Source organism: Podarcis bocagei (genome assembly GCF_964188305.1).
Source record: "Podarcis bocagei genome assembly, chromosome: 4".
In the NCBI taxonomy this organism is placed as follows: domain Eukaryota; kingdom Metazoa; phylum Chordata; class Lepidosauria; order Squamata; family Lacertidae; genus Podarcis; species Podarcis bocagei.
In genome coordinates, this window is record NC_138128.1 from 104,465,735 (window position 1) to 104,493,199 (window position 27,465).

Here is a 27,465-nt window from a genome sequence, read left to right on the forward strand (position 1 = left end):
ATTGGGAGCCGCCCAGAGTGGCTGGGGAAACTCAGCCAGATGGGCGGGGTATAAATAATGAATTATTATTATTATGATACAAGGCTGGGGTCTCTCTTGGTTTCCTTGATGTCTGGGTGCAAGTCCCCCCCCACCCCACCCCTCCTTGTTATGAGGCGTGTAACATGGAGCAGGGACTTCCGGGTGGCTGCCCCTGTTCTGCATTGCTGGGGGTTGGACTAGGTGACCCCGCAGGTCCCTTCAGACGCTACAGTTCTATGATCCCTGTTCAGATATGGCATGCACCCGCTCATTGCAACAGGCGAGAAGCCCCCTGAGAAAGAACTTGCCGTCTTTTCTCGTGTATAAGACTAGGTTTTTTACCCCCCAAATCAAGTGTCAAATTGGGGCTCCTCTTCTACAGGGGGAGTGCTGAGGGGGGACGGGCGCTTGGTTGTAGCTGCCAGGAGGAGATTCCTAGCCATGATTTCTTTGCTGTGGAAAGGGCTGTTGTCAACTGGCAGACGATAGGTGACTTGGTGGTTGATGCCTGCAACTGTGCAATTTGATTAATGGCTCCCTCCCCCCAAATAAAACTCAACCACTCTGGGCAACCCCTCCCCAAAAAAGCTTAACAAGTCTTGGCAATCTGCCCCCATTTCTAAATTTTGAGTGCCCAAAAATATGGAGCGTCTTATATATGGGGGCGTGTTATACATGGAAAAATACGGTACCTTTCCCTCTCATCCGCCTCATTTACTCACCCCTCTCTCTCTTTCTTTCTGAAGAACTCTCTGATGAAAACTTCAAGTTCCTGTGGATGGGTAAGAAAATGCTGGGGGGAGGAAGAACAATCCCAGAAGCTTTGGAGACAATGGATGAAAGGGAGATTTTGGACACCATCCTCCAACACCTCCAGACATCTCCCCAGGTGTGTGTGATGCAGGGTGGATTTGATTGAAATCAAATCAATTTAAAACATATTTTTACATTCTTGCTTGTATAATCTTAATATTTACAACCAGATGAAGGTTTCATTTTGGGAATAATAAATTTCCAGAGTAGTTTTTACTACTGATTTGGTTATACTGTTAGAAATGCATAGACAGATAATTATGAAATTATTGTGGGGTATAATAAGTTAACTGTGTACAGACGCTTCAGGTTACCGACTCCGCTAACCCAGAAATAGTACCTTGTGTTAAGAACTGCCATCGGCTCAGGGGCGAGAGGGGAAAAGCCGGGTGGATTACAGAGAGCCCCCAAAGATTGTGAGAAGCAGCAGTTCCTCAGTGGAGGAAGGAGAGGAGATGCAGGGGTCGGAGGAGGCAAGGCGGTGCCTGGACACCTTGCCTGAGCAAAGCGGGGAGGAGGGGGGGTCCCCCATTACCCAAGCCTTCCTTGCGCAGTAGGCTTCCGCGCAGAGAGGGGAGGCGCAGACTGGGCGCCAAGAAATTACTCTGCTGGGGAAGGTTGAAGGGCCGCCCACTCTCAGATTCTGTCCGTGAATGAGCAAGACAGGGAATAGAGGCGCTCTGCATTCTAAAAGTTTTGATCACTAAGAAGAAAGCTTGAAAACAGACTCTTGAGCCATATTGCCTGATTGCTCTCAAGCAACCAACCGATACCTCTAACAGTGGTGCTTCAGGTTAAGAACAGTTTCAGGTTAAGAACAGACCTCCGGAACGAGTTAAGTTCTTAACCTGAGGTACCATTGTAGATTTGGACAACTTTTCTGCTGTACCTTATTGGAAGGAGAAAAATAATCATTTCCTTAATAAGAATTTAAACAATTTATTTAACTAAAACAATAACATTATAGCTTATATATCCATGATGTAGTTAAACATTTTTTTAAAAAAAATTCTTAGACTGAATTTTAAAATAAACCCTTACTTCCCAGTGAATAGCCTCTGGACTATAATGCAACTTAAATAGAAAAATATATTCCGAAAGATTTTTCCTCTAAAAGCATTTTATTTTAGAAATCCAATTTAATTTTTTTAAAAAATGTGATTTAAATCAAAGAAATCCATTAAAAAAAATAATGGGTCATTGATTTTTATCCACCCTGGTCTGATGTTGCGCAGCGTGAACCAGGATTTCCCAACCAAGTGCCCTCTGAATGTTCTGGACCATATGCTGCCTGGGGCTGGTGGGAGCATGTAGAAGGGTTCAAGTTGAGGGGAACTGCCATTAACTATCACAGACAAAGGCAAACTCGGCCCTCCAGCTGCTTTGGGACTACAGCTCCCATCATCCCTAGCTCACAGGACCAGCAGGTCAGGGGTGATGGGCATTGGAGTCCCCAAACAGCTGGAGGGCCGTCTTTGCCTAGGCCTGAACTATTGGGAGCCTAGCTTGGAGGAAGGTCCTGTTTGCACATGCAGGAGACGACTTTCCGCTGGTGAGAAGGAGTGGCAACCGCCAGTCTGGGGGGGCTTGAAAAGAGGACCAGGCAAACTTGGGGAAGCAGAGAAGACGATCAGTGCAGGATCTGTAGACCGGAAGAAGAACCAATCCATGAACTTGATTTGGTGGGGTGACTTGGACCCCAGGAAATGTTGCATGTTTTTTTCTTTATTCAGAAGCATTCCTGCCTCCAACAGTGGAGGAAGAGCAATTGGGACATGCTGAACTTGTCAACTTTCAAATTCCCCAAATGAGGAATAATAAAGAGTTGTAATAGGGACGCGGATGGCGCTGTGGGTTAAACCACTGTGCTGCTTGGGCTTGCCGATCGGAAGGTTGGTGGTTCGAATCCCTGCGATGGGGTGAGCTCCCGTTGTTCGGTCCCAGCTCCTGCCCACCTAGCAGTTCAAAAGCACATAGTGCAAGTAAATTAATAATAATAATAATAATAATAATAATAATAATAATAATAATAATAATATATTTATATCCAATCCCTCCCCAGCCGAAGCCAGTACTGCTCCGGCTGGAAGGTAAACAGCATTTCCGTGTGCTGCTCTGGTTTCGCCAGAAGCGACTTAGTCATGCTGGCCACATGACCTGGAAAAACTGTCTGCAGAAGCGGACAAATGCCGGCTCCCTCGGCCTTAAAGCGAGATGAGCTTTAAGCCCAGAGTCATTTGCGACTGGACTTAATTGTCAGGGGTCCCTTTACCTTTACCTTTAAAGAGTTGTAACATGACTTGGGAATTCAGAAGATGTGTAAAATTGCATACAAATCATTAAAACAATTGCCTAGTACTTGCAATCTATTATTATTATTTAGTATTACCCGACATTTTCAGACGCTAAAATTGAAATTCTTTGGTTTTCCAAAAGCAGTTGATGTAGCTGGTGGGGTCTCCTCCCTGTGACTCACCCAAACCTTCCCCAACCCTTAGAATGCCCTCTATAGATATTATGGACTCAAGCTGCGGGATTCCAGGAGCGCAGAGACAGTCCACCAGTACCTGCACTTACTCCTGAGGTTGGCTCTCGAAGAGGAAGCAGACAGAGAGGTGAGTGAATGTGTGGGACTGTGACTGCGCTCACACGGAGACTCTCCACCTCCAGCCGTGTCCTGGAAGAGCCTCCTCCATCTGAACCCTCCTGCTTCAAGCGCCTCCCCAGTGTCCCACCACCACAATCCAGGGTCCCCCACTCTTACTCATCCAGCCAGTCCCTGACATTACCCCACAGACCCCACCAGCCCTCTGTCCTGATTTCCGGATTGGTCTCTGCTCGTGCCCTCCCGGTCACCCCCTCAAAGGAGGAACAGTTTTTCAGCATTCAACATATCTGGGGCAGATTTGTTTAGTTTTGGGTTCGATCAGAGCAGCCAACAAGTGGCCCTCAATGCCTTTCTTGGCAGCCCTCAGCAACCTTGGAGGCACCCCTACACACCTGTAAGCCTTGCACCGCCTTCCCAAAGCTGGGTAAGGAGGTGCTGGGCTTGGGGAAGGAGGCAGGTGTGATCTGTCAGGGTCCTAGAGTCCTCAGTTAGCTCTTTCCCACCTTTGGCAAGAAGGTGGGAAGGCGCTAGGTCCCACCAGAGCCTCGTGCCTCCTTCCCAAAACCCAGCGCCTCACCTGCCTACCTTTGGGAAGGCAGCATGCAGGCCGGGGCGTGTGTGTCAAATGTTGGCCTTGCTCCCCTCTCCCACATGACAAGTCAGTGTGCAGCCCACAGGTTCTGTGCTGAACTACTCTTGTGGCCCACTTGGTATGAGAAATTGGAGCACCCTGGTTTAGATGGTGCATATTCCTGCTCTGGCGCCTTTGGGTGAGGGGTGGATTACAAATACTTCCAGTGTATAAATGATGCATTTTAATGTAGTTGGGTGTTTAATGAAGCCAAGAACTGTATCACAAGATTCGAAAATGTCAGAATGCAAGGCATCCTTGCATTGCAAGCTGCACATGAGTCTGGGAGGTGTGGTCTGGTCAGTTCACATCAGAATCCACAGAAATATCGTTCTTCAAACCACCCCTATTATTATCCAGGATGAAAGAATCTGTTCAAATTGGTTCTCTAAGTGTCTCATTTCCCCACTCTTAAATTTGGTTCCCCACATTTTGCAGCAATCTGCTTACAGAATCACATTTATCCTCCGTCCCTCATGATCAGCTTAGCTTAATGGTTGCCATCAATTTCATTTTAATTGATTTTAATTAATTTTTATAATGAAATGTTTTTAGAATGTTGTACTATTTTATTGTTGTTAGCCGCCCTGAGCCCGGCTTTGGCTGGGGAGGGTGGGATATAAATAAAATTTATTACTATTATTATTATCACTAATTGCAATCAAGAAAACGACATGTTTGACGTGCCTCATTCTCTCTAGGGAATTTCTGAGGCTATCGGTGTGGCTTCAAGCACCCATCTTTCCCAGGTGCTGGTGGCAGTGCGGGATTTTGGCCGCGCAGCCATTAAAAGGAAGACTGAGACGTCTGAGGTAAGGGTGTGAAGTGAGGAAGGAGCATAGCAAGAGTGTAGGTCAGCCACCCCCAGCCTTGTGCCCCTTCCCCATCCGTGTGTTTTGAGTTGGAACTCCCATCAGCCCCTGACAGCATGGCCAATGGTTAGACGAAGATCCTGGCAAATTGGATCCTTAGCAGCTATTTACATCCACACCAAAGCATGTGAAGCAGCCTCTGGGTTCCTCTGATCTAGGAAAACAGAGCTGTGTTGGAGAAGAACAAATCCTGCCCCATTTCCAAATATGCTCTTTTTCAAGGGATGGGATCCTTACCATTCCAAAAAGGCAATTAGATCTGCTCATCCTCTCAGTATGGAAGCCAGACAACTTCCTCTGTGGGTATGTCTCAGTCATCCTTCTGAAGTGGGCTCCAGCAGTCCTGTCTCTGTGGCTCCAGATCCTAGATCTGATCTGATCCCTTGACTCAGTCAGTCAGTCAAACGGAATCGTTAGAAACCATTGGTCATCCCCAGAGTACATGCAATACAAAAGTACACTGGCCCATGTTTTTAGGTTGGTTGTCAGATGGTTGGTTGGCATTTCCTCAATAGTGGAAGCTAATGGGGGACCCCAAGGGTCATCTAGTCCAACCCCCTCCAATGCAGGAATCTCAGCTCAAGCATCCCTGAGAGATGGCCATCCAACCTCCAACGGAGAGTCCACAACCTCCCAAGGGAGAGTGTTGTGCTGTCAGAAAGCTTTGAATGAAGAACCTCTTAGAGTTTGGAAGAGGGGACACCACTCCAACTGAGGGGAGGGAGCAGAAACCAAGAGAGAAGGCAGTCGGCAGGCTGGGAGAGGCAGAGAGAAAGAGGGGAGAGGTTTCAGCTGCATCCCGGGGCAGGGCAGCTGCCAAATTTGCTCTCGTGCAAGGGTTCTTCTGCTTACGGGAGTGCCTGCTGGCCCCATTCAACTATGTTCTAGAGTAGACCCATTGAATTTAATGAAGATGACTAAGTTAGGCCCATTCATTTCAACAGGTCTACTTGAAGCAAAGCATAGTTGAGTGTCACTCTCTGTGTTCACCTCCATATATTTGTCAATTAAGCAAATTATTACAAAGGCATAGTAACTGCGTGCGGATCTAACAGTTCCATAACCTGAGGGGGCCTTGGGGTCATGTGCCCCCGACTCTCCAATTCTCCAACCCAGCTGGAAGGGATCAGAACCTTTTCCTTCCACTTTCAGTTAACTTCCCTCAAGCTTCCGGTCTCCTTTTTGCAACTGTGCTAGAGGAGAAGGGAGCAGGAGCCGATGAGTCCAAGGCTCATTCACACAATAATAAACCATAGTTTATCACAGAGGTAACCAAAATGGTGCCCTTCAGATGCTACAGACTGCAACTCCCATCCCTCCTGACCACTGGCCATACTGGCTGAGGCTGATGGGAGCTAGAGGCCAACCTATGTTGATGCCCTCTGGTTTATTGTTACATCTGAACGCAGCCCTGAACTCTCTTGTGCTCTGCCATCCAAGAGAAATGAAACCCAGGAGTGTGGTACCCCTGGATTTTTGCTGTGAGTTGGGAAATGACCAAGGAAATTTCCCAACCCTCACTATGGAGAAGATGAGCAGATCCACCCAGTTCATTTTAATTTTAAAAAAGCAGCTCCCATGGAAAAGAGCACCAGTGGTCAGTCTACCCTACACTGTCCTGTACTTTCTCCCTGGTTGACTGACCAAACCCAAAGAGAACACCTTCATGGTTCCTTGTTGTCAGAGCTGCTCGAAGATCCTAGCTCACAGAGGATCACGCTAGCCAGCGATCATTAAGTAAAAGTCTTTATTGAGTTACAGTTTCCATTCTCTTGCTGCTGCGTGCAACTCTACGTCTAGTAGCTAGATCGGCAAAGCTCCGTCTGATTCTCCGCCCCTTGTGCACCAACTTAATATCCTAGCCCTGCTCCACCTTTTCCGCCTGACTGTTCTCCTCTGGGTCCCTCTGCCCCCCGGGGTTTCTTCCTTCCGGGATTCTTCTGACGCTGACCCGGACCCTCCTGCCTCCTTGCGCCGGGCTTTAGGACCTGGCTCCCTTTCCGGGCTGCTTACTGCGCCGCCTTCCTCTGCATTTGAACTTGGCGCGCGCGCCCAACCTTCCACTTTCCGCTTAACCGTTTCTTCGCTCCCCGATGGAGGTGTGGCCACTCCTGACTCATGCCCTCCCTCCTGTGGTGAGCTGCCAGCGCTTGCCCCATGGCTCCCTTCCTCCTCCCTGCTCCCTAGCGGTGACGCTGGTCCCGATTTCCAACTGCTCTCCTCTGAGTCCCCTCTGGCTCTATCTTCCTGGGGTGCCCCCCTAAACTCCCCCCTTGCCCTGGCCACTGGTGCTCCTTTCTGTGAATCCTCTGATTCACTGGAAAGACTCGGAGATCTCGGGTCGTCGTCATCACTCATCTTTTCTTCTGCCTCCTCCCCTTCGCTCTCTGTTTCCTCCCTTGCCCTTGCCTCTGCTCCTAAACCCCTGACATCCATCCCCCCCTCGAAGCCCCCCATTCCCCCCTCCCCTCCTTCCGGTGCTGGAGCTGGGTGCTGCTGTTGCAAAGGGACAAACGTCGGATATCGGTCGCTTCCCGTGGCGGGCCTCCATCTGAAGGCTCCCGGGTCTTCCTCCCTGCTCCCGTCGACGACGGTCACCTCCGCTTCCATCTCTGTGCCGCCGTGCTCGAAACCAGGGTCGTCCCCGAAAACGTCCATGTCCGTCTCTCCCTCACTTCCTCCTGGCGGCGTTGCTCGTCCTGGGCATTCCAGCCACTTTCTGCGGAACTGCTCCTCTGGTTTATCGTCCCACCAATACGAGGGTTCTGATGCAGATCCCGAGGGTGACCCCTCCGGGGAACGGACGTCTTGTGTCGGGTCCTCGTCCGAGTCGAACCCCCGGAAAGTGCTGGCCGAAAGCGTGGGCGTGAAAAGCCAGTCGTCGAAAAAGTCTGCTGGCATTGGTCTATGTGGGAAGAGGGCGTGAAACTCGTCTTTGAGTAGAGGTTCGTCCCAGGCGTAGCCCGGCACCCAGCTGTTCGCACTGGCCGGGGTGCCCTCCTTGGCGAGAAAGTATTCTACCCCCTCTTCCCCCCATCTGGAGTCCAAAATCTCCGTGACTTCATTGAAGCGCTCCTTCTGTGCCACTCCCGCGTGCCCTGTTCTGTCTCTGACCGGACTCGGCGCCGTTCCGGGTTCCTGGAACCTGTGCGGTGCCTTGTAGGGAGTGAGCACCGATCTGTGGAACACCGGATGCATTCTGGAACCCTCCGGAAGTGCCAGTCTGAAAGCTACCGGGTTGACCTGCTCTTCGACTTGGTAGGGCCCCAGTTGTTTATGCCCTAGTTTCTTCTTGGCCAACGACCTGGCCGGCACTGCGTGGGCTGCTAACCAGACCCAGTCTCCCACGTGGAGCTCTTCGCCAACCCTTCTGTGCTTGTCCGCTTGTACCTTGTATGCGTGTTTGGCCAGCTCCAGGTGGCGCCTCAGCTGATCGTGGACTTCCTGCAGCTCCGACGTGAACGCATCTGCTGTCTGCGGCTCCCCCTCCCCCATTCTTTCCAGTCCCGGGAAGGTTCTGGGGTGCCTCCCATTGTTGGCGAAGAACGGCGTGACCCCCGTGGACACGTGCTTCGTGTTGTTGTAGGCGAACTCGGCAAGCGGCAGGTAATCCACCCACGTCGCAGGCTGTTGATTTGCATAACATCTCAGGTACTGCTGCATGATGGCATTGACCCGCTCCGCTTGTCCGTTGGTCTGCGGGTGTCTCGCCGACGCCAGGTTGATCTTGACGTTCAGGAAGCCCATTAGCTTCTGCCAGAAATTCGAGATGAACTGCCGCCCCCGGTCGGACAGAATAGACCGTGGCAGACCGTGAACCTTGAACACGTGGTCTATGAACAGTTTGGCGGTTTGCTCCGCCGTGGCCACCTTCGCACACGGAATGAAATGTGCCATCTTGGAAAACAGGTCCACCACCACCAGCACTGCCGTCTTGCCTCTCGAGCTGGGCAGATCTGTGACAAAGTCCAGAGCCACCCTTTCCCAAGGTTCGACCGGAGTTTGCAGCGGTTCCAACAGTCCGGCCGGCGGTCTGTGCACTGGCTTGGCCCTCTGGCAGGTGTCACACCTCGCCACGTAGTCTGCGACCTCCCCTCTCATTCCAGGCCACCAGAAATCCCTGGCTACTAATTCCACCGTCTTCTCCTTGCCAAAGTGCCCGGCCGTGGGCGCGTCGTGCAGCTGCTGCAGCACCTTGGCGCGAAGGTCGTCTCCCGGCACGTAGATGGCCCCTTTACGGATGAGCAATCCATCTCGTAGCTGGAAACCGTCGGCCGCAGCCTTGCCCCTTTGCACCTCTGCCATCTTTGCTTGCGCGAAGGAGTCATCCTGCAACGCTCGTCGCACCGCCTCCAGGTCCACGGTGGCCGCGGCGCACGCCCACACTGTTGGTGCGAAGATGTGCATGGCGGCCGCTGGCGTTGCGTCCTCCAGATACTGTGGCTTACGGGAGAGGGCGTCCGCCATGATGTTAGTGTCCCCCGGGACATACTCTATGCGGAAGTCGAAGTTCGCAAAGAACTCAGCCCAACGTATCTGCCTCTGGTTTAGGAACTGTGCCGTGCGCCAGTGCTCCAGATTCTTGTGGTCCGTGCAAACCTGCACCGTGTGCTTGGCGCCGATCAGGAAGTGCCTCCACGCTTTGAACGCTGCATGAATGGCCAGCAACTCCCTGTCCCAGATGGTGTAGTTCTGCTCGGACTTGCTGAGCTTCCTGGAGTAAAACGCTCCCGGTCGCCACACCCCCTGCTGGTCCTTCTGCAGCAGGACCGCCCCCACGGCTCTGTCCGAGGCGTCTGTCTCCACCCTCATCGGCCTGCTGGGGTTGACATGAAGCAGCTGCTCTTCCGACGCGAAGAGACGCTTGAGTGCCTGAAAGGACTGCTCCGCCTGCTCCGTCCAAACGAACTTCTTTTTCTTGGAGCTAAGCGTGTCTGTGATGGCCGCTGTCTGCATAGCGAAGCCTTTGATAAACTTGCGATAGAAGTTCGCGAAGCCGACAAACCGTTGGACCTCCTTCCGGTTGCGTGGACTCTTCCAATCCAACACCGCTCGAACCTTGGCGCTGTCCATGGCGAGCCCCTTGTCAGACAGCTTGTAGCCCAGAAAGTCCACCTCCGTCACGTCAAATTGGCACTTCTCCAGCTTGGCGTAGAGCCTATGTTGCTTTAGCCTGCTCAGCACTTCCTTGACGTGCCCGTCATGCTCCCGCTGCGATTCCGAAAAGATCAGGATGTCATCTAAGAAACAGACGCACGTCTTGTAGAGAAGTCCCGCCAACACGTGATGCATGAAAGCTTGAAAAACGTGGGAGCCATTTTGCAATCCAAAAGGCATAACTCTATATTCGTAGGTCCCCAGTGGCGTGAACATGGCCGTCTTCCACTCATCTCCTTCCCGCATGCGAATGAGGTTGTACGCCCCTCGCAGGTCCAACTTGGTGAACACTTTTCCCTTCCGCACCTTCGCTAGGAGGTCGTCGATTCGGGGCATGGGGAAGTCCGATGGTTTGGTCACACTGTTTAAGATGCGATAGTCCACCACAAGCCTTTTTTGGGGCGTGTCTCGCTTTTTAACAAAGAATACAGGACTGCCCCCCGCTGCCTTGGACTCTCGGATGAAACCGCGCTCCAAATTATGATCTATGAACTCCTTGAGTTCTTGCAGTTCGTCCTCTGACATGGAATACAGTTTCCCTTTAGGCAGCGCCGCCCCCGGCAGCAGGTCAATTTTGCAGTCATATGGTCTGTGAGGGGGTAGTCTGTCCGCCTCCTTTTCGCAGAAAACTTCCAAAAATTCTGCGTACTTGTGGGGAATCGCTTGCAGCGTGCCTAGCAGCAGCTGTGACTCCTCTTCCTCTCCTTCCTGCCGGGGCACGATGCAGTGTTCAGCACAAAAGGAAGAGCCGAAGATCAGCTGCCTCTGGTACCAAGCCAGCGTTGGGCTGTGCTTGTCCAGCCAACTCATTCCCAATACAATGGGCGTATCCGATAGTTGAGTGACATTGAAGCTGATGACTTCTTTGTGATTCCCAAGGCGCATCACCATCGGTGGTGTCTGCTTCACCACTTGCCCCCCTAGCAGCTCCCTGCCATCCACCGTGACAACCTGCAGGGGCAGTGTGGCCGGCAGCAACTGTATAGCGTGTTTGTCGACAAAGTCCTGCCCTATAAAGTCCGCATTGCTGCCCGAGTCCACGGTGATTGGCACGTCCATGGTGATTCCATTGGGCAGCTGGAGAGATGCGGTGAGCCTCACTACTGGTTTGGGCGGGAGGGGGTTCACGGGCTGTAAAATCTCTGGGGACTGCGTCACTAACACGTCTGGCTGGGCCCCAGTGCCTCTTCCTCCAGCCAGACTGCGTCGTTTCCCTGCTGTGGTCCACCTTGCTGCGTCGCTGCAGTCACCATTGCTGAGGCTGCAGTGAGCTTGTGGGGCCTCTGGGGACACTCTTTCGCCATGTGCCCTGGCTCCTCACAGACGTAGCACTTCCTGTTCCCTCTAGGAGGCTTCGCTTTCACTGCTGCCGGTGCTAGGGCTCTGGTTGCTGACTGAGCCCTTGCACCTCCAACCTCCATAGGTTCCGCTCCTCCTCCTGGTGGAGGCGTGGATTGCGCCCGCGCTGCGTCTCTGGGAAGGAAGGAGGGGCCCCTGGCTGGTTCGCGCCCTCCACGCCCTTCGTCCCTGCTCCACGGACGTTCTTCCAGCCGCACCCCCACTGCCAGTGCCCTCTGAACGACCTCCTGGGTGGTCCGGGGTCTCTCCACCCTCGCGATTTCATCTTTAATCGAGCTGTGCAGCCCCTCCCAAAAGAGGTCTCTCACAGGGGCCGAATCTCTGTCCCATTCCAGGGCACTGACCAAAGCGAAAAAGCGGGCATGATATTGCCTTACGCTGGCCCTCCCTTGCCTTAGTCCATGCACCTCCTTCCGGGCAAGATCCACGTCAATGCTTTAAGAAAGGCATCCGCATCTTGGAGCGCCGGATCCTTATCTCTCCATAGATTGCGCAGCCATGCTTTAGCATCCCCATGCAAATGGGACATGATGAATCCCACCTTCTCTTGCTCATCTCTAAAGTCTTTATTCAGCAGTTGCAGTGCGCACAGTACATCTGCTCTAAAGTTGGGATACTGTTGCAGGTTCCCATCGAAGTGAGAGACCAGACCGCCTGTTCGTCTCGCCAACCCAATTCCCTCCTGTCTGGGTGTCTGCTTTGTAAGCACGTCTAACCTGACTTGGAGATCCCTGCAGGCGGCAGCTGCCTCCTCCTCTCTCTTCCGGGATGCGAGCGCCTCTGCATTCAGTTGTGACACTGCTTTTCTGAGTTCCTCTATCTGCTGCTCAGCCGTCATGTCGGCTGCCGTTCGTGAGCTCGCTGGTAGGCACCTGCTTCTCTCCCCTCCTCGAGGCTGTAGATGCCCACACTTGTGAGACGGAGCTTACTGTCAGAGCTGCTCGAAGATCCTAGCTCACTGGAAAGACTCGGAGATCTCGGGTCGTCGTCATCACTCATCTTTTCTTCTGCCTCCTCCCCTTCGCTCTCTGTTTCCTCCCTTGCCCTTGCCTCTGCTCCTAAACCCCTGACACTTGTCATCCTGGGGAAAAATTGACCAGTGGGGTGTCACAGGGTTCTGTCCTGGGCCCGTTGTTGTTCCACTTTTTTTAAAAATAAATGACTTGGATGAAGGAATTGAGGGGATGCTCATCAAATTTGCAGATGACACCAAACTGGGAAGGGTAGCCAATGCCACAGAAGACAGAATCGGGATTCAAGATAACCTTAACAGATTGGAGAACTGGGCCCAAACTAACAAAATGAAATTCAGTAGGGTCAAATGTCAGGCTCTACATTTAGGCAGGAAGAACCCGATGCACATATGTAGGATGGGGGAGCCCTGGCTTGCCAGCAGTTTGAGTTTCCTGGAGGAAAAAAAATACAAAATTTGTAAGTCTGCACAACAACTTGTTGTTGTTGCTTAGTCGTTTAGTCGTGTCCGACTCTTCGTGACCCCCTGGACCAGAGCACGCCAGGCACTCCTGTCTTCCACTGCCTCCCGCAGCTTGGTCAAACTCATGCTGGTAGCTGCGAGAACACTGTCCAGCCATCTCGTCCTCTGTTGTCCCCTTCTCCTTGGGCCCTCCACCTTTCGCACAACAACTTACTGACTACTAATATTTTCCCAGCTGCTAAAAGGTCCCAAGTAAATGGTGATTTGTCTCCAATTGCACTTAAGGTTCCCAAACTCACTTTCCCCATCCTTTCCCTCCAGAATACTAGCGAGACCAATGCCAGTATCACCGCCATCCTTTGCTGCGGGCAAATGGCATTCGGGGCACGGCAGGATGAGCTCCCCCTTTTCATAGACCTCATAACACAGGAGCTCCTCTTCCAATTCCAGAACAGCAGGAAGGTATGGCTCTGATTATCACACGGACTCCTGTTGTTTGTTCTCTCAGCTATACCATACTTTTCCGTGTATAAGACAAGGTGTTTTTTATTATTATTAAAAAATGATGTTTAAAAATGAGGGTCATCTTATACACAGATAGTGCATAGGGGGGACATGGGTTTGGTTGCCGCTGCAAGCCGGAGATAGTCAGTGGCTATTGTGCGTGTTATTGGTGGCTGCGGCAAGGGGTGGTGTTGACTGGCTGTCGCTGCGGAAATTGGGAAGGCGATTGGCAGTTTCTGCCGGCGAGGGACAGACAATAGGTGGGTTTTGCGACGTGTGTAAGTGGCAGCATAGGTCCAGCGGGTGAGCAATTTTTGGAATCCCCTCCCCCCAAATAGCTGAACAACTGTGGGTAATCCTCCCTTCCAAAAGCTCAGCAACTCTGGGCAATCCTCCCCCCCCCCATTTTCTTAATTGGGAGTCCCCCCTAATAGGGGGTGTCTTATACATGAAAAAATACGGTACATCCTGCCTTTCTCCTGTCATATTACTCCAGGAGGTGTGCAACCATTTCCCCCGTGGTCACCATCCAGGCACTGAGCAGACCTCCTGAGCTCCGTCAAGGTCCTTGCACCACATTGCCTTCAGACTGTGCCCTAGGGCAGGGTCTTTGGCTTCATCCACCAAAGGGTTGTAGACTGGGGTGTATACTGGCTCCACCCTTAGGACCAGATGGGGCATTACAGTGGTACCTTGGTTCTCAAACTTGATCCATTCTGAAACCAAAGTGTTCCAAACCAAGGCACGCTTTCCCATAGAAAGTAATGCAAAATGGATTAATTCTTTCCAGACTTTTTAAAAAGAAACCCTAAAACAGCAATTCAACATGAATTTAACTATCTAACAAGACCATTTCTGGGTTAGGGTTAATTTTTGGATTGGGTTAGGGTTAGGGTAAGGATTAGAATTAGGGTTAGGGTCAGTGTGGCTTTATGTTGCCTTGTGATTTTGATTCAAACTCAATTTTACAAAATCCCTTCTCCTTTCAGAACGAGGATTTGAAGAAGAGCTTTATGAAGGCAGCAACTCTAATAACCAAGGCGCTTCTGCAATCGAATGTGGGACATGTCACCTTCCCCCACAAAGAGGAGCTCACCTTCTGCATCATAGTGAGTAGAAAGAAAAAGAAAAAAAGAGGGGGAATCTCCTGGGGTTTCTTTTCAGAGCGTTTTTTCTTAAAAATAGCTGTGTAGGTCTAGCTCTGGGTTGCATGTTCTGACCATCTGGCCCCAAACCATTTCTGGGTGGTCACCTTCTGCTCCAGCTGAAGTTTCCAAACCCCCTTGAAAGGCAGCCCTCCCTTGTGGCAACCTCAGCAGGCTGTCACCAGCGCCTAAGGAAAAGAGGCTAGGTTCTCCCCGGAGGAGAGGGCTGTCGAGGGCTCCCAGCCATGATTGCTATGTTCGACCTCCACAGAGGAAGGAAGCCATGTTTCTGCATATAGTTGCTGGAAGCCACAGGCGGGGAGAGGGCTCTTGGGGGGCTCATGGTCTGCTCCCTGGCTTCTCACAGGCGTCTGGTTGGCCACTGTGAGGAGGCTGGACGAGATGGGCCCTTGGCCTGGTCCAGAAGGCTGGTCTTCTGCTCTTCTGCCCAGGAGAAAAAGGGATCTTCTTCCCAGATCCAGGAAGCCCACTCTTCTCCCCTAGGAGGACCCACTTGCCAGTTGCAAAGAAGTTGTCAAGTGGGCTGGATAGAGAGCACACCTCAGGGCTTGGTGTGGTAGTGGCGGCAGGGATGGCGCCTCCAGGTCCCTGACATGCTGTGTGCTTCCCCACCACAGGAGGTTATCAAAGAGGAGCCAGTGGCATCACTCACCATCCTGCATCAGGCGATGGAAAACATCACTCGCCTGACGTAAGTACGGCCAGGCACAGTACATATTTCTTCACCAGGTTTATGGACTGCTGGGTGCTGATCCTTTCCTCTCCCCTTCTTTCTCTTCTCAGTGCCTTGAGACCATGCATGGGCCCCCTGCTCCGGGCTCAGCTGATCAAGAGAACCATCCCGAAGGTCTTCCAATTGCCATCACTGCAGGTTACAAAGATCAAGGCCGGGAGCTCTGTGCCACCAACGCAGAGCCAGGTGACTGGACCTTCTGCTTCTGGAGGAAAATGGGGTTGCCAGGTTAAAGGATTTGAGGGCAAAGAGTCTGAGCCGTGTAAGCCGCAAAGAATGCTGCCTGAGACACTTGACCCATCACAATGATGTAACAGCCAGAGACTTGGGGTGTATATTTTTGATTTTAATCATGTTTCCATATTTATTGCATTTCACCTTTGCTAGAATGCATCCACGTATGATTCCTGCATGCCTGCATTTTGTGACTCTCATGCCTCCCTCCTACGCTGCATTTCATTTTATTTGTTTGCTTGTTTGTTTATATGCTGCCCATCTGACTGGGTTACTCTAGCCACCCTGGGCGGCTTCCAACAAATTAAAACACAGCCAGACGTCAAATATTTAAAACTTCCCTATGCAGGGCTGCCTTCAGATGTCTTCAGACGGAAGTATAATGATGTATCTCTCTGACATCTGACAGGAGGGTGTTCCACGGGGTGGGCCCCACCACCAAGGCGGCCCTCTGCCTTGGAACACCCCAAGGAAGTTGAGCCCAGTGTGGAGTCCTGTATCTTTATATCGCATGACCTGTAACCTTACATACATCAAGAAACGTTTGATGTTTATGACTCTTTGTGTGCCGTGCTTGAACCCCTGCATAAGCTTTGTTACAAATTTGGGCTAGAAGGCTCCAGAGCATACGGGATTTCCATGGGGGTCTTCAGCTTCTAAGTGCTTTTGCTTCTCTCCTTCCAGGACTGTTATCAAGACACCGTCTACATCTGGCTCAACATGCTCACCAGCTTGCTGTTGGAGGCCCCCTCTCTGGAGACGCTGCAGGAGATATTAGTGGTAAGGGAGCCCCCAAGGTGTCAGAGCAGGGGGAAGCAGCAGCTCCCATGCCGGAGGACAGACCCTCTTGAAATGATTGCACGGGGGGCATCTGTAGCCAACTCGCTGGTTGTGGGTGCTGATGGTCAAGTGGGCCTCTGTTCTGCTAGCAATGCTTGTGCAAGGCACACAAGATATGTCCTCTGCTGATGGCGTATGGGGAAGGGCCATGGCTCGGGACAGAGCATCTGTCTTGCATGCCCAAGGTCCCCGGTTCAGTCCTCAGCATCTCCAGGTGGGGCTGGGAAAAGGCTCTCTGTCTGAAAGCCCAAAGGGCCAACTGCCAGTCCTCATTACCTGTGGATCAATGGCTGGGCTTGGTCTAAGGATGCTTCCTGCATTCCATTGCTATGGCTGTGGTGAGGTGTATGTTGTATTGTTGCAATTATCACACACACAAACACACCAATGACAGATTGCAGGGCGGTTCACAACATAAAAATACAAAATCAGAACAGAAAATGCATAATAAAACAAAAGCAACCCAAGAGCCAATTAATATCTAATTCTACTAATGCTTTTTTTTAAACGGCTTCTTTTTTCTGTGTCTTTAGTTGTTCTTGTTTTGTTTGTAAGCTGCCTCGAGTCCCTGTCTGGGAAAGAGGTGGGGTATTATTATTATTAATAATAATAATAATAAACAAATTGCAGCAAACTTTCTCCTTTACAAAACAACCCCTTTTTGCAATTTGTCCCCTCTATGAAGCTTTGTGAATTTGCAAACCTGGATTAAGGGTTGTCCTTCCATGTGATGACGATGATTTCTCTCTCACAGCACACAAATGGCTGGATTGACTCCACAAAAATCAGTGAGAGGCAAAGAGCAGTCAAGACCACCAACGTACTCATAAAATATGTCTCCGAGCATTTGGACTTTGATGTGAGTGACCAAGGCTTAATGCTGCAATTTCAAATCATATTGCGTTGGAAAGTTCAGGTGTGAACTAGATGAAAGCTGTATGGCATGGCCATCCCAGGGAAAGGTGCCAGCCAGTGCTATTTTTCTAGAAAAAGAGGTGCCAGGACTCACCATGAACTCACCTCCCTCATTCTCTTACAATGGCAATAGTGCCCACCTGAGAGGTGCCAGTGTTAGCTATTTGCAGTATAGTAGCACTGCAGAGAGCTTGCTGGGGAGACCATGCATTAAAAAGGGACTCAAAAATAACTTAAACAAGGTTTTAATAACAAAAACAAAAACTCCTAAATACACCAACAACAAACCAGACCCAACCACCAACCCATCCCCCAGGGTAACGGAAGAGCTAGGGGCTGCTCCTTATATACTACACCCAAATGTTGACACAGCTTAATCAATACAACTCAGCACCTGCTGTGTTTCACAGCTGTAAAGCTGGGTCTCGTTAGTTTGCTCTGGCCCTTGCTCTGGCCCCTTAAAGACATACACAACTGGTGGAACAATGATGAACCTTTACATTTAAAGAAACCATTCAACATTTCCCCTGCGGTTCATCATTGTGGAACAAAATCGTAAAGCATATTTTGTACATGTCTTTCATGAGTAACCTTTGGAAGTGCTTTAGTAAAAATGTCTGCAATTTGATTGTCACCTGGAACATATTGAAATACAATCATTTCGTCAGCAATTAGTTTCTTTACAAACTGTAAACGTAACCTTAAGACTCTAGTGCGCTGCGTATTGGTCTCTGAACACAGGATAGCAAGTCCGCTCTGGGAATCAAGGTAAACTCTTACTGGTAGTGTTACTTTCATCTGTAGGTCTGCAAATACTTGCAGATACCATTCCACATCATGAGTGGCCTGAACGCATGCACATAATTCACTCTCTGTTGTGGAGAGACAAATAATGGTTTGTGTCTGGGACTTCCATTCAAATGGACAACCGTTATAACAAAACACCATACCAGACACATCCCTGCAATTATTTTGTTCCACTGCATGAGATGCATCGCAGAAAATTTCAAAACCTTTGTCAATACATGATGTAAACTGCAACCTATAATGTTTGGTATGTTTAAGGTACACTACCACTCTCTTAAGAGCAGAGAAACATTGTGTAGTGGGCTTTCCCACAAATTTTGCCAGAAAGTGAAAGGCATAAGTTATATCTGGTCTTGAGATTCTTTGAATGAAATTTAGCTTGCCTATAGCAGAACTGTCAGAGCTGCTTCCCGATCCTAGCTCACAGAGGATCACGCTAGCCAGCGGTCACTTTATAAAAGTCTTTATTGAGTTACAGTTTCCATTCTCAAGCTGCTGCGCGCAACTCTACATCTTAAGGGTTAGACCGGCGAAGCTCCGTCTGAGTCTCCGCCCCCTGTGCACCAGCTTACTAACCTAGCTTTACTCCACCTTTTCCGCCTGACCGTTCTTCTCTGGGTCCCTCTGCCCCCCGGGGTCTCTTCCTTCCGGGACTCTTCTGACGCGGACCCCCCGGACCCTCCTGTCTCCTTGCGCCGGGCTTTAGGACCTGGCTCCCTTTCCGGGCTGCTTACTGCCCCACCTTCCTGTGCATTTGAACTTGGCGCGCGCGCCCAACCTTCCACTTTCCGTCTGACCGTTTCTTCACTCTCCGATGGAGGTGTGGCCACTCCTGACTCGTGCCCTCCCTCCTGTTGCGAGCTGCCAGCGCTTGATACCTGGCGCCCTTCTTCTCCCCTGCTCTCTGTTGGTGACGCTGGTCCCGATTTCCAACTGCTCCCCTCTGAGCCCCCTCTGGACCCTTCTTCCTGGGGTGTCCCCCTAGGCTCCCCCCTTGCTCTGGCCACTGGTGCTCCTTTCTGTGAATCTTCTGATTCACTGGAAAGACTCGGGGATCTCGGGTCGTCGTCATCACTCATCTTTTCTTCTGCCTCCTCCCCCTCGCTCTCTGTTTCCTCCCTTGCCCTCGCCTCTGCTCCTGAACCCCTGACAAGAACGATACAAAGTTTTGTTAGGAAATGGCTTATCTTCACCTGTAAAGGTGAAACCACACACCATAGGCGTATCCTTCCCATTTGCATTTTCTTAAACCCATTTTGAATCAATAAGTCTCATATCTGGGGTTTGTGGTACAAGAGACCAGGTGTTATGCTCTTTTAAAGAAGCTATCTCAGAGTTGATAGCTTTATACCAATTTACAACTTGGTGCTTAGGTAAATTCTGAACATCATTGTAGCTTTTTGGCTCAAAAACCGCCTTATTGGCATACACAGTATTTAAATGTTCATCTGCAATGGATGTGCAGTCCTTTTGCAAAATGTCCCTGCTTATTGCAGAACCAATAACGCTTTGCAGCTTTAAATGCAGCCGTATCACCACAAGTTTGCATATGGCATTTCTCATTGTTTCTGGAAACAGGAGTGCTTATGGCACAAGCCTCCCTTCTATCCAACTCGCCCATTAATCTTGCCGTTACCCCTTCCACAGTTAATTGTGCTGGTGGAACGGCAGATATCTGGCTAGCTACACCATCAAAGTCCTCATTAAGGGAACAAAGAATGATAAAAACATACTGAATATCAGGTATCTCCATGTCCCTTTGAATTAATTTGCAGCGTATTGCCTCCAGACATCTCAAGTGTGCTGCCAAATCACCACCAGGCTGCAACTTGGTCTGGTACAGCTGCTTGAAAAACATCAATGCAGACGCTGACTCTTTTCTAATATGCACTGCTGCAAGACTGTCCCACATTTCTTTGGCCGTTTTCTTATTTCTTATATAGACTACTTGCTGGTCGCTAACTGCCAAATTAATTATTGCCCTGGCTTTTGCATCTCCTTTCAACCAAGCATTAGTTACAGGGTCAGGAGGGTCATCAGTTACATAGGTCCATACTTCTCCTTTTTTAAAAAAAGTAATATTTATTAAAGTTTCAAAAGGTACAAAAAACAAAACAAAAAGACAAAGAAAAACACAAAAATTTCCACCTTTAAAATCTCATTTTCAATAACTTCTTTTCACGACTTCCCCTCACCTCCCCTTCTTGTATTCCAGATCCAATTATTTGTTCAATAAGTTTTTATCCCTAATGTCTTAACCTTAATTTGTTAGTGTGTTTATTTGTATTAGATTTTAACCCTTAATTCATTATTATATTTAGTTCAGTTTATAAATCAACTTTTAATTTATATACCTTAATCATATGTAAAAAACTTTTTCTAAGGTTGACCCTATTTCCCTTCCACGAATTCACCATTCTTATAATGATAAACAACATGAAATTTGACACAGCATAAAAAAGATCAGGCCCCCTTTGGATTTCCAAACCCCACCCTTCTCTCCCCGGTTTCAATCCCAAACCGTAGTCCATTTAGTCCATCTATTTAGCCTGGTGACCTTACGTCCGAGGCTCTCAAATCTCTCTCAGTCCCTTTCAGCCGGCTTCTTTGAAAGTCCCTTATGATTGACACCCAAACTCGAAGGGGCGCTCTCTCTATAATGTCCATGATCCTTCCAGCCAAGCCTACTTGTTTAAAGGTGGAGCTCAAGCTCTGTTTCTTAAATCCATGTGTCCCAAAGACTCCAGCTTCCACCTTGGTCGAGCTTGAAACCATCTTGACAGGCCTCCGGCTATCGTTTACCTTCTGTGACATTTCGACCGCCCCTCCTTTCTGCTCCTCCTGTTCAGCAAGTATCTTTTCCTCCTCTTCAGTCTTTGGTTTCTTTTCTTGTCCAGCTGCCTGTGTTTTGAACATCAAGTCATTTTCCAGCTCAGAAGGTATATTTACTGTTGACTTTGGTTTTGTAGGACTTGTAGACAAAACATGGCCTTGCTCATACATCTTTCGCAGCTTTCCCATGAGAAAGACGACCTCATCCAGATCTGCCAGAATTTTCCGACCTATTTCCATTCTTGTAATGTCCGTGAATCCCCTCTAGAGGGATTCTGGTTACTTAGTATTCCTTTCACTTCCAATCCAAGAGTCAAATTTATTTGTATCAATCTTTCTTTACTTTCAATACCTTGTAACGATATGACCGGCTAAACCAAAACTTTCAGTTTTTTTCGACTTTGACAGCTAATTTGACAGCTGTCAAAATCTTCTGTAAACCCTCAGCAGGCTCCTTTCACGGGTTACTCCCGGTCTCGGGAAAAGTGGCACTTAATCAAAGCAAATAAACTCTTGTCCTCCAGCACAGTAACTTAGACTTTTAAATCCGTGGAAATTAATAACTTTTATCCAATCAGGAAAAAAAACAGCTCTTCTCTCAACCTTAGTTGGCAAATCCTTGCTTTAAACTGTTTACAATGGGGGGGGGAGACGGACTTCCTCTTTGCACCTCCCCCGCTCGTGCCAGATCCACAAAAAAGAGAATAATTTTAGTCCAATTTCCAAATTACTCACGGGTTGTTGTTCTTGATTTTGAGTCCAAATTTTTTAAAGGAAGATGTCAGCGCTCTCCGACAAATGGCATGCGGCTTCGCTCGGCAGGGGAAGCAGTAGACTCACAACACCGCGCCACTCCCCGTCCCCCGTTCCGTAGCCTTTAAAAAGGCTCCTTCGCGGGTTGGGAGGGCGCTAACAGTGCCCGCCGAGTCACCATGTCCACGGGCATCCACGCCCGTGGTTTTTAAGGGTCCCCACGTCGCCGGCGCGGCAAGACCCAGCCCCTGTCGAGCAGATTCCCTCCGGAGCTCGGAGGGAATCCGCCATTAGCCAATTGCGCTAACCCAGAAGTCCATAGGTCCATACTTCTCTAGAGGTCAAAAGCGCCTCCACCCGAAAAGACCATAAACTATAGTTCTCATCTGTTAGCTGTGGGAACACCAGAGCCTTCTCGGCTTCTGGAACCCGTTCAACCATTCTGGAACTCTTCCAGACCCATAGAAACTACACTAACAGGAGAAGGAGTTTTCAAACCTTTCTCAGAGTCCAAAAATATGCAGTCATCCACTCAGCAGCTGGGCCCATAACCAAAGATGTTAGCTATTTGCAGTATAGTAGCACTGCAGAGAGCTTGCTGGGGAGACCATGCATTAAAAAGGGACTTAAAAATAACTTAAACAAGGTTTTAATAACAAAAACAAAAACTCCTTATACACTAAATACATCATCATCATCAACAAAACAACAACAACAACAACAACAACAACAACAACAACAACAACAACAACAACAACAACAACATATTTATTGTCATTGCCCCTCTCGGGGACAACGAAATTACTTGGCTGCTCCATCCACCCAGGTAGGGCACTCCACACAAAATCAAAACAACTATAAAAAAACTAATTAAAACAATACAGTATAATACAGCAAGGAAGATTAGATGACTTTCAAAGTCCAGGCTTCCCATTCAGGGCCGAGATCGCTCTGGGGAAGAAGCTGTTCTTAAGACGGCTCGTTCTTGTCTTCATTGTCCTGTATCTCCGTCCCGACGGCAGGAGCTCGAACAGACAGTGACCAGGATGCGATGGATCTTTTACTATGTCCAGTGCCTTCCTATGGCACCTTGTGGCATAAATCTGCTCTAAGGTGGAGAGTGGGCAGCCAACAATGCTCTCTGCTGCCTTAACAACTCTGCACAACCCCAACCTGTCCCGGGTAGTACAGCTTCCGTACCACACACATAAGCCATAAGTGAGCACGCTCTCAATGGCACAGTGATAGAAGGCAAGCAGCAGTTTCTGCGGAAGATGGTTTTTCCTTAGAATTCTCAAAAAGTACAGTCTCTGCTGTGCCTTCTTCACAAGCCCCCTTGTGTTGACACTCCAGGACAGATCAACAACAAACCAGACCCAACCACCAACCCATCCCCCAGGGTAATGGGAGAGCTAGGTGCTGCTCCTTATATACTACACCCAAATGCTGACACAGCCATTCAACATTCAACCATTCAACAGCCAGAACTGAGTTCCAGTGAGTTCTGGCTGGGGAAAAAGCCCTGGGGCAAGCCTAGGGTGGGCCACCTAAGCACAGCTCTCTTGCCCTGCGCCCCTCTGCCACCTTTGCCGACTGAAAGCATGCCAGATGGTTTTCTCTTGCTGGGCTCTGTGGGACGAGGGCTGACTGTGCATCTCTCTCTCTCCACCTCCTAGGTATCCCAGGATTTCCCCCTTCTTGGGAGGCTGGTGGCGCTCTTGTCCCTTCACCTCACAGACAACGTGAAGGAGATTGGCCTGCAGTCAGCGGAGGCCTTGTACCATCTCCATTACATCATGATAGCCAAAATGGGTGAGGGCGATGCTGGGAAATGGCTTGTTTCTTGTAAGCCGCAGGGTGGGAGGTCTGTAGCTCTCCAGAGGCTGCTCCAACTCCCATCATCCCTGAGTGTTGCCCATGCTGGCTGCTGCTGGGGTTGATCAGGGAGTTCAGGAGGGCCAGAATTCGTGCCAGCACTGGCCTAACGCCAACACCCTGTTGGCCAGAGACGAGAGGGCAGTCTTGGGGGAGGGATTCACTGCTGAAGAACATCAGAAAAGCCTTCTGGACCTGACCAGTGGCCCAGCCCAGTCCAGCATCCTGTTCCCACAGGGGTTGGCCAGATGCCTGTGGGAATCCAGCAAGCAGAATTCAAGCTCTTTCTACTCCTGTACTTTGCTGCCTCTGACCAGGGAGGCAGAGCATAGCCATCCTGGCTAATAGCCATGGGTAGCCTTCTCTTCCATGAATTTGCCTCATCTTCTTTGAAAGCCATCTTGGTCCGTGGCCATCAGTGCCTCCTGTGGCAGGGAGTTCCAGAGTTTAGCTGTGCACTGCAAGAAGAAGGACCATCCTGAAACTTCAGTTTCATTGGAGGTCCAGTTGTTCTCATGTTCTGACGGTGAGAGAGAAAGCTTTCTCTCTCCACTTTCTCCATGCCATACATTGTGTCTCCTCTTCCTCGCCGTTTTTCTAAATGGACCCCCCCCCCAAATGCTGCAACCAGCTCTACAAGCACCACAGTCCTTTTGGTTGCCCCCTTCTGAACCTTTTTCCCAGTTCTGAATTATAATTTTTTAGGTGAAATCGATAATTGTTTTTGTTGGTCCCAGTGGGAAAACTGGAGGTTTTGAGCAGGGAGCACTAATGCTGGTTTCTTTTGCATGCATATTCCAAAACCCGACCCTGCTTAGGTAAGGAACTGGAGAAGAGGGGGAATAAAAATAAGAAAGGCAACATGGTCAGATGGGTCCGAGAAGACTTCTTCATCCCTGGGCCCTCCCTCTTCCACTTCAACATCGCAAAAGTGGCCAAGGTAGGGGTGGCTTTTTGTACTCTTTATTGCTAAGACCGCAGCCACTCCCAGTTAGCAAAGATTTGCTCATTCGGGCCAATGGGGCCCTGCCCCACCAACTTCAGCCTGCCCTCAGGCAGCCCACGCCTTCTAGGGATGAGGGAGAGATTCAGAGCAGTTCACACTGGAAGCCAAACTATCAAATCGAGGCTTTCAGAAACAATAGGAGAACTGAAACACAACCCGCCTTTGAAATTCACATGTCCTTGAATTTCACAATGCCAAACAGTGTGTAAAAAAATACATGTGCGAGCTATTAGTGTAAATAACATTCAGAAATGCATTGTATTAGAATCAATTGCTCAAAGACAAGTGCCCGGTAGCCTAAACTGCATGCAGAATTCTACTTATTGAAATTCTACCAGGTGCTGGGAGACCTAGGGTTCAGATCCCCACTCAGCCCTGAAACTCACAAGTCAGTCACAGTCTCTCAGTCTAACCTACCTCATGAGACTAAAACGGGGAGGAGAGAAAACCATGCATGGGCTCCTCAGGGCGGAAAAAGAATAGGAAAAGTTGACTCATTCAGTGCATCTTTCACGAGGCACTGCCAAGCCAATGAACTATGCCAACCTTGTGGTGGGTGTTTTTGTTGTATATTAAGAACTAAGCACACAGCCGGCAGGTTCCCACCCAGTCTGTTTGGCATTGGTTATATAACAGATAGCCACTATTATTCACCCTCTCTGTTCCTGCGAGATTTTTTTTAAAATTTTCTAGTCTGATTTTAGATTGAACCTCTTCATGTTCCAATGTCATAACCAATTTAAGATGTGGATCGAAAATAGCAAGGCGTCACCTGACTTTTAGTTTTGTTTGTTGTAAAACCTTTCAGCTACTTAAATAAACACATAAATAGAATCACTGAATTGTAGAGTTGGAAGGGACGCGGGGGTCACTTAGTTCAACCCTCTCAAGGCAGAGTGGAGATGTCTTTCACTTGGTTTGTGAAGGCACCCTTGGACTACTGAAACGTGGTCAGAGTGTGGAGCAGAAGAAAACTCCCTCTTCTTTCTTCTTTGTGCCAGGCTTTTGGGGAGCACCTCACGCCCAGCCAGATCAACGAAGTCGTGTTGAAGGCGATTGACAACCTGACAGTGGAAGACAGAGCAGTCTCTCAGGCTGCAGGAAAGCTCCTAAGGTCCTTCCTTGAGGAATGTGGCATGGAGATGGAAAGCGTAAGGCTCAAAACGGAGGCAGGGGGAGCGGGTTTCTTCTAAATTAAACATTCTCTTCAGACTTAGAATTAGCTTCTTTCTGGGAAGTAAGAAGGCATTGTGTGGGAAGTAAGAAGAGCCAGTGTCGTGTAGTGGTTAAGAGCGGTAGTCTCGTAATCTGGGGAACCGGGTTCGCTTCCCCGCTCCTCCACATGCAGCTGCTGGGTGACCTTGGGCCAGTCACACTTCTCTGAAGTCTCTCAGCCCCACTCACCTCATAGAGTGTTTGTTGTGGGGGAGGAAGGGAAAGGAGAATGTGAGCCGCTTTGAGACTCCTTAGGGTAGTGATAAAGCAGGATATCAAATCCAAACTCTTCTTCTTCTTCAATTTCCGTGTCTGTGGCTCGCGCCTCTGTTTCCATCCTGCTGCAGTTCAGCTTCCAAAAATCAAACACCCTGTTTTTCATCTCGCTGTCTGCTTTGGCAGTATTTTAATTACATTATTCCACCCTGTTCATTTCAGTGCAAAGGAAACACAATATGGACAACACTGAGGTCAATTAATAAAACTTTGCTATGATCAAAATGATACCCTCCCAAAACTAACCTACCTATTCCAAACCCTCCCAATCTGGATTCCCCCAACACAACTCCGCAGAGGGCAGAGAAAACTACACTCTTTTATCTTCTCACATAAAAAACAAAAATAAGCCCCAAATACCTGACCTCCCCACCTCAGAAGGAGGATGGGGAATCCCCAACATAGAAGCATATTACATTGCCAGCCAAATACTCCATATAATCCCATATATACTACTAGAAGATGAGCGTAGTATGGGACCCACCCCACTCTCACATGAAAACAAAGATCACCACAGCCAATCACAAACAAACAACTACACCCTAGGCCAACCCCAACCTCTCTCACCACCAAAGGAACACAAGTGGAGAAACCATTTACATAGTTTTCTGAATCGAACCAGTCAATGTCAAGAATAGATCAAATATGGGTTTCGAATGAACTGACTCCAAGAATACTACAAGTTGAAATACAATCTAAAGTAATCTCAGATCATAATCCAATAAAATTGGAACTAAAAGGCTTTGAAGAAAGAACATTTAGATGGAAAATTAAGGGTTATCTTTTGGATGACCAGAAAATTGTAGGAAAAGCACAAAAGAAACTAACTGAATACTTTGTTGAGAATTGCAACAAGGGTACAAAGATGAGCGTAGTATGGGACGCAAGCAAGGCTGTGATGCGAGGTTTTTTTATCCAGCAGAATTCATTGAAGAATAAAAACAGAGAAAAGGGGGGAAAGGAAATTTTAAAGCAGATAATGGACAATGAACAAAAATTTATTAGAAAACCAAATAACTCCAAAATAAAACAAGAAATTAAGACCTTGCAATCACAATTTGCAATGATAATAAACAAAGAAGTGGAATGGAATATTAAAAAGTTAAGACAGAGAAACTTTGAATTCGCTAACAAATCAGGCAAATGGCTTGCGTGGCAAATCAAAAAAAGAAAGGAGCAGAACACAATTAACAGAATCATTGTGAATGGCGAAGAGATAGATAATCCGAAAGAAATTAGAAAAGGATTCTTGGATTTTTACAGACAACCATATAAAAATAAAGAAAGGAATAATATGAGGAAAATTGAGAGGTTTTTAAAAGGGAAAAAGGTGCAAAGGATCCCGGCAGATAAAAAAGACCAACTGAATGCCCTAAGAGAGGTGAAAGGCCCCAGGGCCAGATGGATTTACAT

At 49.0% G+C, this 27,465-nt stretch overlaps 1 protein-coding gene across 1 annotated transcript; it reads left to right on the plus strand.

The window, feature by feature from the left end:
• Positions 1-4,318: 4,318 nt before the first annotated feature.
• On the plus strand, positions 4,319-26,076 carry LOC308586158 (maestro heat-like repeat family member 5; the record flags this gene model as incomplete). The annotated part of the gene is made up of 11 exons (XM_081192434.1): positions 4,319-4,372; positions 4,775-4,885; positions 13,218-13,358; positions 14,390-14,509; positions 15,184-15,257; positions 15,350-15,485; positions 16,218-16,313; positions 17,128-17,232; positions 23,357-23,492; positions 24,374-24,495; positions 25,563-26,076. The coding sequence occupies 11 exons, from the start codon at positions 4,319-4,321 to the stop codon at positions 25,752-25,754; spliced, it is 1,287 nt and encodes a 428-aa protein (XP_081048560.1). The 3' UTR covers positions 25,755-26,076.
• Between the last annotated feature and the right edge of the window lie 1,389 nt (positions 26,077-27,465).